The sequence below is a fragment of the Saccopteryx bilineata genome, chromosome 4 (assembly GCF_036850765.1).
Source record: "Saccopteryx bilineata isolate mSacBil1 chromosome 4, mSacBil1_pri_phased_curated, whole genome shotgun sequence".
Classification (NCBI taxonomy): domain Eukaryota; kingdom Metazoa; phylum Chordata; class Mammalia; order Chiroptera; family Emballonuridae; genus Saccopteryx; species Saccopteryx bilineata.
The window spans coordinates 222,564,457-222,578,827 of NC_089493.1; the positions used below are offsets into that span (position 1 = coordinate 222,564,457).

Below are 14,371 nucleotides of genomic sequence, written 5' to 3' on the forward strand. Positions count from 1 at the left end.
TAAGTTATTGAGTTGGTTTTTCTATTGTAGCCAAAAGCATCCTGATTTACCTATGTGAACAGTTTAAAGGTAGATTTAATTGTCAGCAGAATGAAAGCCATTCTTAACTACACAGAATTTTCCTTTTTCCATGGAGAAAAATTATTAAAGTATATTATATAGTATGTTTTATCCACAATCTCTTAACAGTATTCTGAAAACATTCAGATTCTGCTGCTGACATACTGGAGGTAAGCAATCATATGTCAACTAAAAATAGCAGATAATCTCTAACTTATATTTGTTTTTAGAATACATTATTTTACAAGCCTTAGACAGCTGGGAGCTCATAACCTTTCAGTCCAAATAAGAAAGGCATTTTGTGATCACTTCCAAGAAGAAAATAAAGTTAACTTCATTTTGATGTCTTGCTTTTCTTCTACAACTTTGGCATAGAATGTATTTACATTATTCATTGGATGGATTCAGAAGTGTACTATAAGAGTTAAAAGTAATAATTAAAAAATTGTTAAGTCCATGACTGGTTAGCTCAGTGGTAGAGCATCAGCCTGGCATGTGGAAGTCCTGGGTTCAGTCTTCAGTCATGGCACATAGGAGAAGTGACTGTCTGCTTCTCCACCCTTCTTTCTCTCTCTTCATCTCTCCCTCTCTTTATCTCTCCTTCCATCTCCTCTTGCCTCTCTTTTTCTCTCCCCTTCCTGCAGCCATGACTCAAACAGTTTGAGCAAGTTGCCTCTGGGCGCTGAGGATGGCTCCATGGCCTTGCTCAGGCGCTAACATGGCTCAGTTGGCAAGCAATGGAGTAGTGCCCCAGATGAGCAGAGCATCACCCGATAGGAGGCTTGCAGGGTGGATCCCAGTCAAGGCACATGCAGCAGTCTGTCTCTGCCTCCCTGCCTCTCACTTAATTAAATGTTAGCTTGACCAGTCAGTGGTACAGTGAATAGAGCGTCGGACTAGGATGCAGAGAACCCAGGTTCTAAACCCCAAGGTTGCCAGTTTGAGCAAAGGCTCATCTGGCTTGAGCAGAGGCTCACCAGCTTGAGCATAGGATCGCTAGCTTGATCAAGGGATCATAAACATGACCCCAAGGTCGCTGGCTTGAGCCCAAGGTTGCTGACTTCAGCAAGGGGTCACTCGCTCTGCTGTAAACCCCCGGTCAAGGCACATATGAGAAAAGCAATCAACAACTAAGGTGCAACAATGAAGAATTGATGCTTCTCATCTCTCTCCCTTCATGTCTATCTGTCCCTTTTCCTGACTCTGTCTCTGTCCAAAAGAGAAAAAATGTTAAAACAAACTGTTGTTGAACCTACTTATACTTTTTGGAAAGCTGCTAACAGAATTAGGAATCTGTTCAATTAAGGGTTTTTTTTACAAAGACAAAGAGAGAGCCAGAGAGAGGGACAGACAGGCAGGAACAAAGATGAGAAGCATCAATTTTCAGTTTTTCCTTGCAACACCTTAGTTATTCATTGAGTGCTCTCTCATATATGCCTTGAGTGTGGGCCTTCAGCAGACTGAGTAACCCCTTGCTCGAGCCAGCGACCTTGGGTCCAAGCTGGAGAGCTTTGCTCAAACCAGATGAGCCCGCGCTCAAACTGGCCACCTCGGGGTCTCGAACTTTGGTCCTCTACATCCCAGTTTGACTCTATCCACTGTGCCACCTCCCAGTCAGGCTCAATTAAGGTTTATAGATAAATATTGAAGACTTTTGCTATTCCAAGCAGTATACTATGTACTAGGGAAAATGAATACGACCACATGTCAGACTTCAAGGTACTTACTAAATGAGAGGTGAAAACAGAATGTAGAAACTGTTAATTAGAGTTCAGTGCATATTGTGTATTGGTAAAATAGTGTGCATGGTACAGAAACTCAGAGGAACAAATTACTAAAGTGTCTCATTTGACCCAAAGAAAGCTTCACAAAAAGGAGAGCATACCTAGGAATACTTAAAATTCTTTCAGCTATCTGCTTAAGAAGTAAAATAAAATGAACCACAGGAAGTCTTATTGAAATGTAGTAGTAATAACAAAAAAATTACACTTTTTGAGCCAGATGAACAAGTTTGTGACTAGTTTATAATTTACTGGTTTCATGACTATAGGAAAGTTATTCATCCTGTGACTGAATTTCTTCCTTTGTATGTAAAAGCTAAGTACTTCCCTTACTTTGATTGTTGAGAGAATTATTGCCACTATTACGCTGGACTAATATTTGTTGAGGGATTACTATGTAATCACTATGCTAAGTATATTTAAGGCCACTCCTTCAATACATCTTAAGGCTTCTCTACTCAAATTTCCCTTCTTTCAATTTGGGTACTATTAGGTTTCCTTGATATTCACCTAGTATCTTTTTAGGTAGTTAAAAATATATAATGCTGTGAAAAAGGTACTATAAACTAGAAGTTAATCATAGGGTTTAAAGATAGCATTTAAGAATTGGGTAATAAATACTAGTTAAGGACTATATAGAGCACTCAAAAGAGTCTTGTTCTCTATCTGACCATCTTGCCTCTCCATCCAGTCTCATGAATTCACTCAAATTGTGTGGCAAATGCCATAGCAAATAAGGTACAGTAAGACCTGGAGACCAGAGCACAATTAAAGCTAGTCCAAAACAGGAAACCAAGTCAAACATCCGAATCAGAAACCAGGCCAACAGTCAGTGCCACACTGTGCTGCCCTACTCACAGATAACAATAATTTACTGAATAAGTAGGCTTTTGGTCATCTATTTGGAACATAGGCATTGCACTATGTAAAATAGTCTAGACATGGCCCTTCTTCCTGGATCATATAGATACATTAGTATACTTAAACAGCGTACTAGAAGTATATATTTGGAACAAAGGAAATATTTATAGACTAGGAAATAAGGAATGAATATTTACAGGTAAATAAAATAATTTCTATATATTTCATAAGGTAGCCAACTGGAGAAAGTATTGGCTTGAAGAAAAAATGTTGATCATTTATTTAGCTTTTGAGAAAATAGATTATTTTAAAAGTCTTCTCTTCCAAATGCAATAGTTTATCAGGTTATGATTTTTAATTAATTTATATAGAATACTTGCAGCATGCATCCTAATTCACATGATGTGACATCTGAAATGGATGCGTAACTAAATATATTAAGGATTAGACAGCATATTCTTGCCTAATTGCTAATGATAATGGTTATATATTTTGGGTAACTGGGATCTATATGTGATTAATTCTATATTTTAGACATTTCTTGATGATTTGGGCCTTCTGTTGTATGAAATTTAAATCCAGACATTTTATCTCACTTCAGGTTGTTCACAATAGAAATCATTGTTTGTATATTCAGAGTACTTTCATTGATGCTAGGAAGAGGAAGAAATGTCTTCATTTTTTTTCTTTGTTTTCAATTTCACTTTTCTGAATAACTGAAGAAATTTAATCAGCTACTCTCAGGGATTGTTCTGTTTGCAAAACTATAGCCTGCTAAATGTCCCTTATAGCCACATAGGAAGCTTAGTGCAAGTAGAGAGGAGCCAGAGCTCACACCATGGGCCCTACCACATTTTGTCTTACATTGTGATTGTTCCCTAGGAGGGCAGTGATTTTCTAGTCTTTTCATGTACAGGCAGTGAATCTCTGAATAAATACCCTTTTATAAGTACATTTTGGGAGTTGGTAGACTAAAGTTTATTCTTCTAAACTTATATATGCAAGTATTTTAAATGATTGTTAGGTGGTTTATGAATCAGTTTAGATTTCTTTGTAAGAGAAATATAACAAGTATAGTTAGATGAAGCTAGTTATTTATTGCTATTCAAATAAAATCAAAGCTGTAAATTGAGCTCAGTCTTTTTTCCTCTCTATGTATGGTATACTTGAGATGTCTTGATAAAAAACTGAATTCAAAACAATGTGAGAAGTAATATATGATTGAAAAATTTTGATGTAAACTGTAACTTTAATGTTTATAGGGACTAGATAAAAAAGTTTTGTTGATTATTTATAAAAAGGATTGATTGTTACTAGATCAATGAGCCATTAGCTTTTCTTGATATACACAGAAATTGCTTTATTTTTCAGAATTTTTGTTATGATTATTTTTCTCCTGACAGAATTTACTAGGGCTTAATAATCTTTAATGTGAGAGAATGCATTTTATCTGTTTGGCTACCAAACTATTTTGCAATTATAGATAAAGTTAAATACCATAAAAAGTACTATTATATTGAAGATATACTTAATTGATTGCCTAAACTGTTTTTACATACATACAGAAAGAAATTCAAAATGATGAAGATTCCCAAACCAGTTCTGTTTGGACTAAACATAGCGATCAAGAAAAAAACAAAGATTTGAGTAAAGATATGGGTTTTCTTGAAATAAAAGATGCCTTCAGAGAGACCAAATGTAGAAACCAGGTAAAACTTGATTGACTAAACCATATGTGCATATCTTGTTCTTACGGAATTGTTTGAGAGGCAATATACAATATAAATCACCTGGATTTTTTAGTCACAAAGCTGGTATTTGAACCCAACTGTGTCTTCAAGTTTTTGATTTAAGCATATAGAATATTGCCCTATGTCTCTGTTTTAGGTTTTATTTATTTATTTTAGAGAGTGGAGAGAGAGAGAGAAGGGGGGAGGAGCAGGAAGCATCAACTCCCATTTGTGCCTTTACCAGGCAAGCTCAGTGTCTCAAACTGGTGACCTTCAGTGTTGCAAGTCAATACTTTACCCACTGTGCCACCACTTGTCAGGTGCCCTATGTCTGTGTTTTGCGATTCTTATTGAAGTAATGCATATATGCATGTAGAAGCATTGTTTCTAATACATAGTGTACTCTTAGCACATGGTAATTAATTACTTAGAACTCCTTTGTATGTTTAATATAACATGTCTCATAAACAGCTTTTATTTATCAGCAATATCTATATTTATGGTCTAAATTCAAGTATATTTCTGTGGCATATAGAACAAAATTTTTAAAAGAACACAAATGAATTCTATTTTCATTAAAATGGAAAACAAGAGCCTGACCAGGCAGTGGAGCAGTGGATAGAGCGTCAGACTGGGATGCAAAGGACCCAGGTTCGAGACCTCGAGGTCACCAGCTTTAGTGTAGGCTCATCTGGTTTGAGCAAACTCACCAGCTTGGACCCAAGGTTTCTGGCTTGAGCAAGGGGTTACTCAGTCTGCTATAGCCCCACGGTCAAGGCACATATGAGAAAGCAATCAATGAACAACTAAGGCAGGGGTAGGGGACCTTTTTGGCTGAGAGAGCCATGAACGCCACATATTTTAAAATGTAATTCCGTGAGAGCCATACAATGACCCGTGTATGTTACGCATTATACAATGAAAATTTGGTGTTGTCCCTGAGGACAGCTGTGATTGGTTTCAGCCACCCGCACCATGAACATGAGTGGTAGGAAATGAATGGATTGTAATACATGAGAATGTTTTATAATTTTAATGTTATTTTTTTTTATTAAAGATTTGTCTGTGAGCCAGATGCAGCCATCAAAAGAGCCTCATCTGGCTCACTAGCCATAGGTTCTCGACCCCTGAACTAAGGTGTCGCAATAAAAAACTAATGATTGATGCTTCTCATCTTTCTCCATTCCTGTCTGTCTGTCCCTATCTATCCCTCTCTCTGACTCTCTCTGTCTCTGTATAAATAAATAATTAGGAAAACAAGAATCAGGAAGGACTTTAAACTTGGAGCAATAAAATGTACCTTAGATAGCACAAATATATATGGCTCTCAAGTAATAGGTTTTTTTTATAGTTAATCTGAATGGATTTTTTAATTTAATTAATTGTGTTTACATAGATTTTAGGGTTGCCCCGAATGCATTCCCCTCCCCTTATTCCCTCAACATCTCCCTTGCCCCCCTCCGTACAGCTCCTTCCCCCCTTCTCTTCAGGTTTATCCCATCCTATCATCCCCTTTTTCTCTGTCCTCTATTCCTCTGTTCCCTTTGATCCCTCCTCTGTCTCAATTCCATTCCTCAGTTCTCATTGTTCCTTGGGTTCCTCAAATGAGTGAGGTCATATGATATTTTTTTTTCTCTGCCTGGCTTATTTCACTTAACATAATAGTTTCCAGGTCCATCCATGTTGTTTCAAAAGGTAATATTTCCTTCTTTTTCATGGCCCCATAGTATTCCATAGCATATATGTACCACAGCTTTTTAATCCACTCGTCCACTGATGGACACTTGGGCTGTTTCCAGATCTTCGCTATTGTGAACAATGCTGCCATAAACATGAGGGTGCATTACTTTTTTTCAATCGGTGATATGGTGTTCTTGGGATATATTCCTAAAAGTGGGATGGCTGGGTCAAAAGGCAGATCCATTTTTAATTTTTTGAGGAATCTCCATACTGTTTTCTATGGTGGCTGCACCAGTCTGCATTCCCACCAGCAGTGCAGGAGGATTCCCCTTTCTCCACATCCTCGCCAGCACCTATCATGTGTTGTTTGTTAATGAGCACCATTCTGACAGGTGTGAGGTGATATCTCATTATGGTTTTAATTTGTATTACTCTAATGATTAGTGATGTTGAACATTTTTTCATCTGTCTATTGGCCATCTGTATGTCCTCTTTGGAGAAGTGTCTATTCATTTCTTTTGCCCATTTTTTTACTGGATTGTTTGTCTTCCTGGTGTTGAGTTTTACAAGTTCTTTATAAGTTTTGGTTATTAATCCCTATCAGACTTATTGTTGAATATGTTCTATTGTGTGGTTTGTCTTTTTATTCTGTTCATATTGTCTTTAGCTGTGCAAAAGCTTTTTAGTTTGAAATAGTCCCATTTGTTTATCCTTTTATTTCACTTGCCCGTGGAGATAAATCAGCAAATATATTGCTGCGAGAGATGTCGGTGAGTTTATGGCCTATGTTTTCTTCTAAGATGCTTATGGTTTCACGACTTACATTTAGTCTTTTATCCATTTTGTTTATTTTTGTGAATGGTGTAAGTTGGTGATCTAGTTTCATTTTTATGCAGGTAGCTCTCCAGTTTTACCAACACCATTTGTTAAAGAGACTGTCTTTACTCCATTTTATGCTCTTACCTCCTTTGTCAAATATCAATTGTCCATAAAGGTGTGGGTTTATTTCTGAGTTCTCTGTTCTGATCCATTGATCTATGTGCCTGTTCTTATGCCAGTACCAAGCTGTTTTGAGTACAATGGCCTTTTAGTATAACTTGATATCCGGAAGTATGATACCTCACACTTTATTATTCTTTTTCAAGATTGCTTAGGCTATTCGTGTTCTTTTTTGGTTCTGTATAAATTTTTGGAATATATGTTCTATATCTTTGAAGTATGTCATTGGTATTTTAATTGGTATTGCATTGAATTTATTGATTACTATGGGTAATATAGACATTTTTAATGATGTTTATTCTTCCTAACCATGAACACGGTATATGCTTCCACTTGTTTGTATCTTCCTTAATTTCTTTTATTAATGTTTTTTAGTTTTCTGAGTACAAGTCTTTAAAGTACAGCAGCAACCCAAAAGCATGATTAGTTTAATTTTATGCTCTGCTTTATAGAAGAGACTCTTTAGTTGATTTACTAAATCATTATCCTAGTAATTAATATTACTTAGTCTAAACTAAAAAGGCTTTAAATATGAATAGAAAAAAATTAAAAATAAATTTTGTTTTTACTGCACCTATTAAAAGTTTTACAGAGAATTCTAGGAATAATTTGGAACTTCATAAACTGAACAGTACATTAAGAATTCATATATAGAGAGATTAGCTAAAACTTTCTAGGAGCTTAAAATATTTTTGCAGTTTTTTCTGGCTTTTCCAAAGAATAGTGGATATTTATGTGACTTAGAAGACTACTACTTTCTATTAATACCTACATGGGCTTTTTGAGTTGATATGTTTGTTGAAATATTTTTATAGACCACAGTTTAAATTTTTTTTAATTTAGAAAGGAATGATGGAGTTATTTAAATAAATTTAGTTTTTTATTTAACATGGATAAAAAGAATCAAAAGACGATTTTATGAAAGACATAGAACTTCTTAAACTATATCCATATATACTTCTACTTCCTTTCAGGACACATAGAAATTTCTACTTTTGAAAATGAATTTCTGCCTGATCTGTAGTGGTGCCGTGGATAAGATGTCAACCTGGAATCCTGAGGTCGCTGGTGTGATACCCTGGGCTTGCCTGGTCAAGGCACATACAGGAAGCAGTTACTATGAGTTGATGCTTCTGGCTTCTGCCCCCTCTTCCTCTCTCTTTCTTTCTCTATCAATAAATAAAATCTAAAAAAAATCTGTTTAATTCTTTTTTAGAGAGAACGACAGAAAGAGTGAAAGATAGGGATAGACAGACAGGAAGGGAGATAAAGAAGCATCAGTTCTTTGTTGTGGCACCTTAACTGTTCATTGATTTTTTTCTCATATGTGCCTTGACCCAGGGGCTCCAACTGAGCCAGTGACCACTTGCTCAAGCCAGTAACCTTGGGATTCAAGCCAGCATAGGGTCATGTCTGTAATCCCACGCTCAAACCAACAACTCCACGCTCAGGCTGATGAACCTTCACTGAAGCCAGATGAGCTCAAGCTGGCGACCTTGGGGTTTCAAATCTGGGCCCTCTGCATCCCGGGCCAATGCTATATCTACTGGGCAACTACCTGGTCAGGCACAAAATTCTTAAAGTTAATAAACTATGTAGTGTGTGGAATATATACCTTACTTTGTTTAATGTTATACCTATGGCCTGTAAAATGATTTTCAGAGATGTTTCATTTGATACGCCTAATAATGTCAAGATTCTATTTGATCTACAGCTTAAATTATTTTTACAAAATTTGGAAAAGTAAAATAATAAAGGTGTCTTTATTCTCTTTTGACTAATCATATGGCAAATTAAAAAAAGATTGTGGCCCTGGCCGTTTGGCTCAGTGGTAGAGCATCAGCCTGGTGTGCGGAAGTCCTGGGTTCGATTCCTGGCCAGGGCACACAGGAGAAGCGCCCATCTGCTTCTCCACCCCTCCCCCTTTCCTTCCTCTCTGTCTCTTTCTTCCCCTCCTGCAGCCAAGGCTCCATTGGAGCAAAGATGGCCTGGGCACTAAGGATGGCTCTATGGCCTTTGCCTCAGGCGCTAGAGTGGCTCTGGTCGCAACAGAGCGATGCCCCAGAGGGGCAGAGCATCGCCCCCTGGTGGGCATGCCGGGGGGGGGGGGGGGGGGATCCCGGTCGGGCACATGCGGGAGTCTGTCTGACTGCCTCCCTGTTTCCACCTTCAGAAAAATACAAAAAAAAAAAACCAAAAAACAGGTTGTCAGAAATATTAAGTTAATAAAATTAAAGTACCTAATTATAGCTAGTGCTCAACTTATGACCACGATTGGTTCCAACAGACCGGCCGTAACACGATTTGGTCCTAAGTTGAGTAGGCTATATTATATGTACAGTACTGTGAAATGATGTTTTAAAAATCTTTAAGTCATATTTTATCATAATTTTCTTTCATTGTTATATATCATAATTTTCTTTGTTCATTTTATGCCATTTGTATCATCTCTACACCATTTTGTTTCTTATTTTTACATTTGTCAGGTTTAAGTAAAACACTGCATTTCCAGTACAACTGGTTTAATATTTGCAAAGACAGTTTCCTCTTAGTAGACATCTTGGGAGGGGTTTGATGAAAAATATCCAAGACACAAAACACAAATTGCTATACCGAGTCTGGGATAACAGTTGAAATGGTGCACACAGAGATGGTAGTGCTGCTGGAAGCTGGTCCGCACTGTCGTACGCCCAGCTGGGCAACGCTTGCGCTGCCAGATGCAGAGCAGTCGTGGGTAGCGATTGTGATTGTAAAATTGAATGGTCGTAAGTTGCATAGGTCATAAGTCGATCAATATTTGTAAATGTATATGTAAACACAAAATAAGCCTTTGTGAACTAAAATCTTTACTTCTGCTTCATCTTGCACACGTGTTAGAGACAGAGAGAAGGACAGACAGGAAGAGATGAGAAACATCAATTCTTTGTTGCAACTCCTTAGTTTCCTTAATTATTCATTAAATGCTTTCTCATATGTGCCTTGAAGGGGGGGGTGGCAGGGCTGCAGCAGAGTGAGCGACCTCTTGCTCAAGCCAGCGACCTTGGTCTTCAAGCCAGCAACCTTTGGGCTCAAGCCAGCCACCATGGGGTCATGTCTATGATCCCACACTCTTTCCAGTGACCCTGCACCCAAGCTGGTGAGCCCACACTCAAGTCGGATGATCCTGAGCTCAAGCCTGATGAACCCGCACTCAAGCCAACAACCTCAGAGTTTCCAACCTGGTTTCTCCGCATCCCAGTCCAACGCTCTATCCACTGCACCACTGCCTGGCCAGGCTACTTCTGCTTCATCTTAGTATAACTACAATATAATATAATTCACAAAGCTCTTTACTGTGTTTAATCTCATATGGATGTTTTACAAAACCTACCTTTTTGTGGGTTTTTTTCTGTTGCAATTTGCTTTGGTTGTGTTTATGGTTAATCCACAGTCTAACTAAAATATTTTTATAAATATGCAGGAAAAAAAGCAAAATTATGATGAAGATGTTAATGTAAGTTCTGTTTTCACTGGACAGCACAAAAAAGAAAAATTTAGAGAGTCCAGTAAAGATCTGAAATTTATGAAAATGAAAAATGCCTTAGGAAGGCACAAATACAGAAATCAGGTAAGATCTAAATTAAAAATTTATATTTTACAGATCTTAATTTACTAAATATGTCATTCTTGAAATTAATTATATTTACAAAAAAATGTTTATAAAGCATTTGTGTACCATTTTTAAAAGAATGCAAAAATTAGTGCTGTGTACCTACCAACAAAGTTAAGAAAAAGAGTTCCTAGTTTTTTAAAACCCTGTTTGTGTATTATTTCCACACTGCATCCCTTTTCTTCTTACTCAAAGGTAATCTCTGTCTTCGAATTTGTTTTATTTTTGTTTTTTATTTTAGTTTTACCAGCAATAGCTGTATTTAGTTTTGCCTGTTAATGAACTGTTTTTAATTCACAGTATTTAAATAGTCTTCTGTGACTTGCTTTTTGGTAATCTCTAAGATTTCCTAATGTTTCACAGTTTTATCTTCTGTTTTAGTCTTAATAAGTTTTGGATTTTTCTTCATTGGTCTGTGTTTGATTGGTTTTTGTAATTATGAACAGTGTGAACATTTTCTTATGTGACTCGTGGTGCATGTTCAAGAGTTTCTCTAGCTTAGGATGTATTCCTAGGTGCAGAATTCCTATGCTGGTCCATAAGGACTGTGCATGTTCAACTGTAGTAGGTACTACCCAACTGTTTTTCAAAATATTCTTACGGGATACCCCCTCCAACAAGGGATGAGCTTGCCTGTTGTATGTAACTATTATTTTTTTAAATGTATTATACTGTTATAATTCAAACTCATCTTAAATTTATTTGGATTTTATAACATCATTAATGTTGAGATTTGTTTAATTGTGGTCTAAATATATGTCAAAGGAAATTAAGAAAGAGAATGAAGACATTCAAAGGAGTTGTGCTTTGAGGAAAAAAGGCAAAAAAGAAAAAGAAAGAGATACCTGGAAGACTGTTGAACAGGACAAAAGTAAAAGTATCTCAGGAGAGCACACATACAGAAATCAGGTAAAACTCTGCAAGCTAAGCTGACCAGGTTTTATTTTGTAGCTCTTCCCTAGTATAATATAATCTAGACATAGTCAGATTTATGTGATTGCTTGCTGTGTTAAATATAACCTGCACATTTTATGAAAAAACAACCTGCAGAGTTAATCTGGTATGATATATGTAATTTATGTTATGATTAACTTTGGCTCACAAAGTATTTTTACATGTGTGTACACAAATTTGAGTTAATAATCAGGATATTCAAATATATTTTATTTTGCCTGAATGTAACAAAAAAGAAAACCAAACATTTCTGAAAAAAAGAGGCTAAAATTCTTCAAGTGAAAACTACTTGAAGACTACATGACTATGTAGTTTGTCTAATGTATTCTGGTCTAAAGTTTATTTTTTATCTTTCTGTTGTCTTTTAAATGGGATACTTGAGTTAATTTTTTTAGAGTATATATTTTAAATTTAAACCATAGCATGTTTATATACATATATTCAGGAGTATCTTCAGAGAATGATAAAGGTAAAGAAATAATGAATCGTTTTGTGTGAACATGGCAACAAAAAAACAAAAGAGGTTTAAGAAGATTTGAGACAGGTTAACATAAAAGATACCGTAAAAAATACATTATGTAAATATCAGGTAAAACTTTCTAAATTAAAATGTTTGCTTTTTTAAAAGTTTCTATTTCATTGTATAGTCTTTATATAAATAATATAATATAAGGATCTTTGCTGTGGTTAACACTGCCTGAATGTTTATTGTATTGTCCATTCTGATACTAATCATCCATGTGACACAATTGTGCACTGTCTAAAGTACTTTTCTATGTATTCAGAAAGAAATAAGGATTTCTGTTTTTGCTGATCCTGCCAAAGAATCAAAAAACAAGGATATCAGGACTGATGTGGATATTATTGAAATGAAAAATGCCTTAAGGAAGCATATATATAGAGCTCAGGTAGTTTTTGGCATACTAAAGATTTTGTACAGTTTCCTGTTCTTCTCTACTGTAACCAAAATATAATAATAAATGATTCATTATGCTTAATATGTGTTAACATAACCTGCTTATTAGTTGTTTAATTTGTTATAAACAGTAGTGTATTTGGCCATTTAGTAAATACGCTGAATTCTCTGCTATTTATACCTCCATGATTACATAAATGTGTAACATGGTTTGCTGCCTTTCCCACAGCAACTGCCCTTCACTTTGCCCAGTCCGTCAGCTGGAGGGAGGGTTTCTTTAGACTCCCATCTTGTCTCCTTTGTTTTGCATGAGCACTTGGAGAGCTCCATGGAGAAGATCCTGCCATTGAGTGCGAGTTGCCCTCTGGTCTTTGATTCCCAGGGGTTCTGTTCTCTCATGCAGCCCTCACTTGACCTTCCGCTAGTGGTGGAAAATTTTAGCTGAAATTCTCTTACCTCTTTAATGAAGGCCTCCCCTTTCTACAGTGCTCTGTCTCAGATCAGGGCTCATGTCCTCTGTCCTTAGAGGCTCTTGTCATCTTAGTATTTCAATTCTGTTAATTGTATTAAGGCCTCTGCTGTCTGATGGGTTCAAGAAAAATTATGATTTTGTAAATTTTTAGCTTTTTATATAATCAGAATATTATCTCTTTGTTGTTGCAGATATTTTTCTAGTTTAATATTTTAAACAAATATACATTTGTAGATATTTTAAAAGAACAGATGTACATATTGATATTTATGTCTTCTGTGTAACCTTATATAAAATGTTCTCCCTATTTATATTCCTAATTATTAAAATACTAAGGACAGTGGACCACTCTAGGTCTTCAAAGTAAATATTACTTTACCTTTTAAGTTGTTTTAATTTAGTAGGAGAAAATAGAGACTGTTCATACTGGTCAGAATGCCATTACCCAATGATAAGCATTCCTAGCCTGAGCAAATATAAGTATCAAATCTATTATAGATATTAATATCTTCCTAAATCTGTTTTGTAAGTTTGGCCAAAGTTTGTAAGCTGAAATGTGTTTATTTTTTTATCAAGAAATGTTTTAATTTTAATGGTATGATTGCTGTTTTGTAGGCTATCAGGTACAGCTGCGTCAGAATAGATAAACAACCAGTATACAATGTGGAGGTAAGGGGCATGGAGTAGGTGGTACCAGCGCTTCAGAAAGAAAGCTTTGTGGTTTGTTTTTTAGTTGTTTGATGTAAATGAATGTGTCATCTGCACAACAAAGCTTCCTATTAAATTATAAATGTAGTTTCTCTAATTAGAAATCAGAACTAAACTACTGTTCTGTCAAAGCGCCAAAAAATTTTATGTGGTAGTAAAAACTTAATAACAAATTAAAAAGTTACCTTGTGCTCATCATAGGTGAGTTTTATATCCCTGTTCTCATGTTTTATAGCTTTTATAATTACTACTTCTACATTGAATTTTTAATAATATTTACAAATCTATTTTCTTTATATATTTTTTAATGATTTTTTTATCCATGTAGTTTCTTAGAGTATTTTTTATTCTTGACTGGAGTAGTTACTTTTATTGTTGAAAATATTTTGAGCAAGGGGAATATATTTCATGGAACTCTTACAATATAGCAAGTTTTAACTTCATGCAAATATTGATGGTGCTTGATGAATTTTAATATGTTTAGTATATCTTAATAGACATTGTTTGCTTATAAGTTTAAAAGAAAAATAAAAAATAATTTTGCACCTAAAGAATCATGTC

The 14,371-nt window shown here is 35.6% G+C and overlaps 1 protein-coding gene across 2 annotated transcripts in view; it reads left to right on the forward strand.

Annotated features, from left to right (window-relative positions):
• The window catches only part of SLF1 (SMC5-SMC6 complex localization factor 1), a 103,256-nt gene that overhangs the window by 41,575 nt on the left and 47,310 nt on the right, over nt 1–14,371 (forward strand). The window contains exons 6-10 of one of the 2 annotated variants that reach the window (XM_066273822.1): nt 4,268–4,411; nt 10,629–10,718; nt 11,526–11,669; nt 12,500–12,622; nt 13,718–13,771. In XM_066273822.1, the coding sequence (XP_066129919.1) occupies nt 4,268–4,411; nt 10,629–10,718; nt 11,526–11,669; nt 12,500–12,622; nt 13,718–13,771 (555 nt within the window). Of the gene's footprint in view, nt 1–4,267; nt 4,412–10,571; nt 10,719–11,525; nt 11,670–12,499; nt 12,623–13,717; nt 13,772–14,371 lie in introns of both variants that reach the window. The other variant, XM_066273823.1, reaches the window with a different exon arrangement.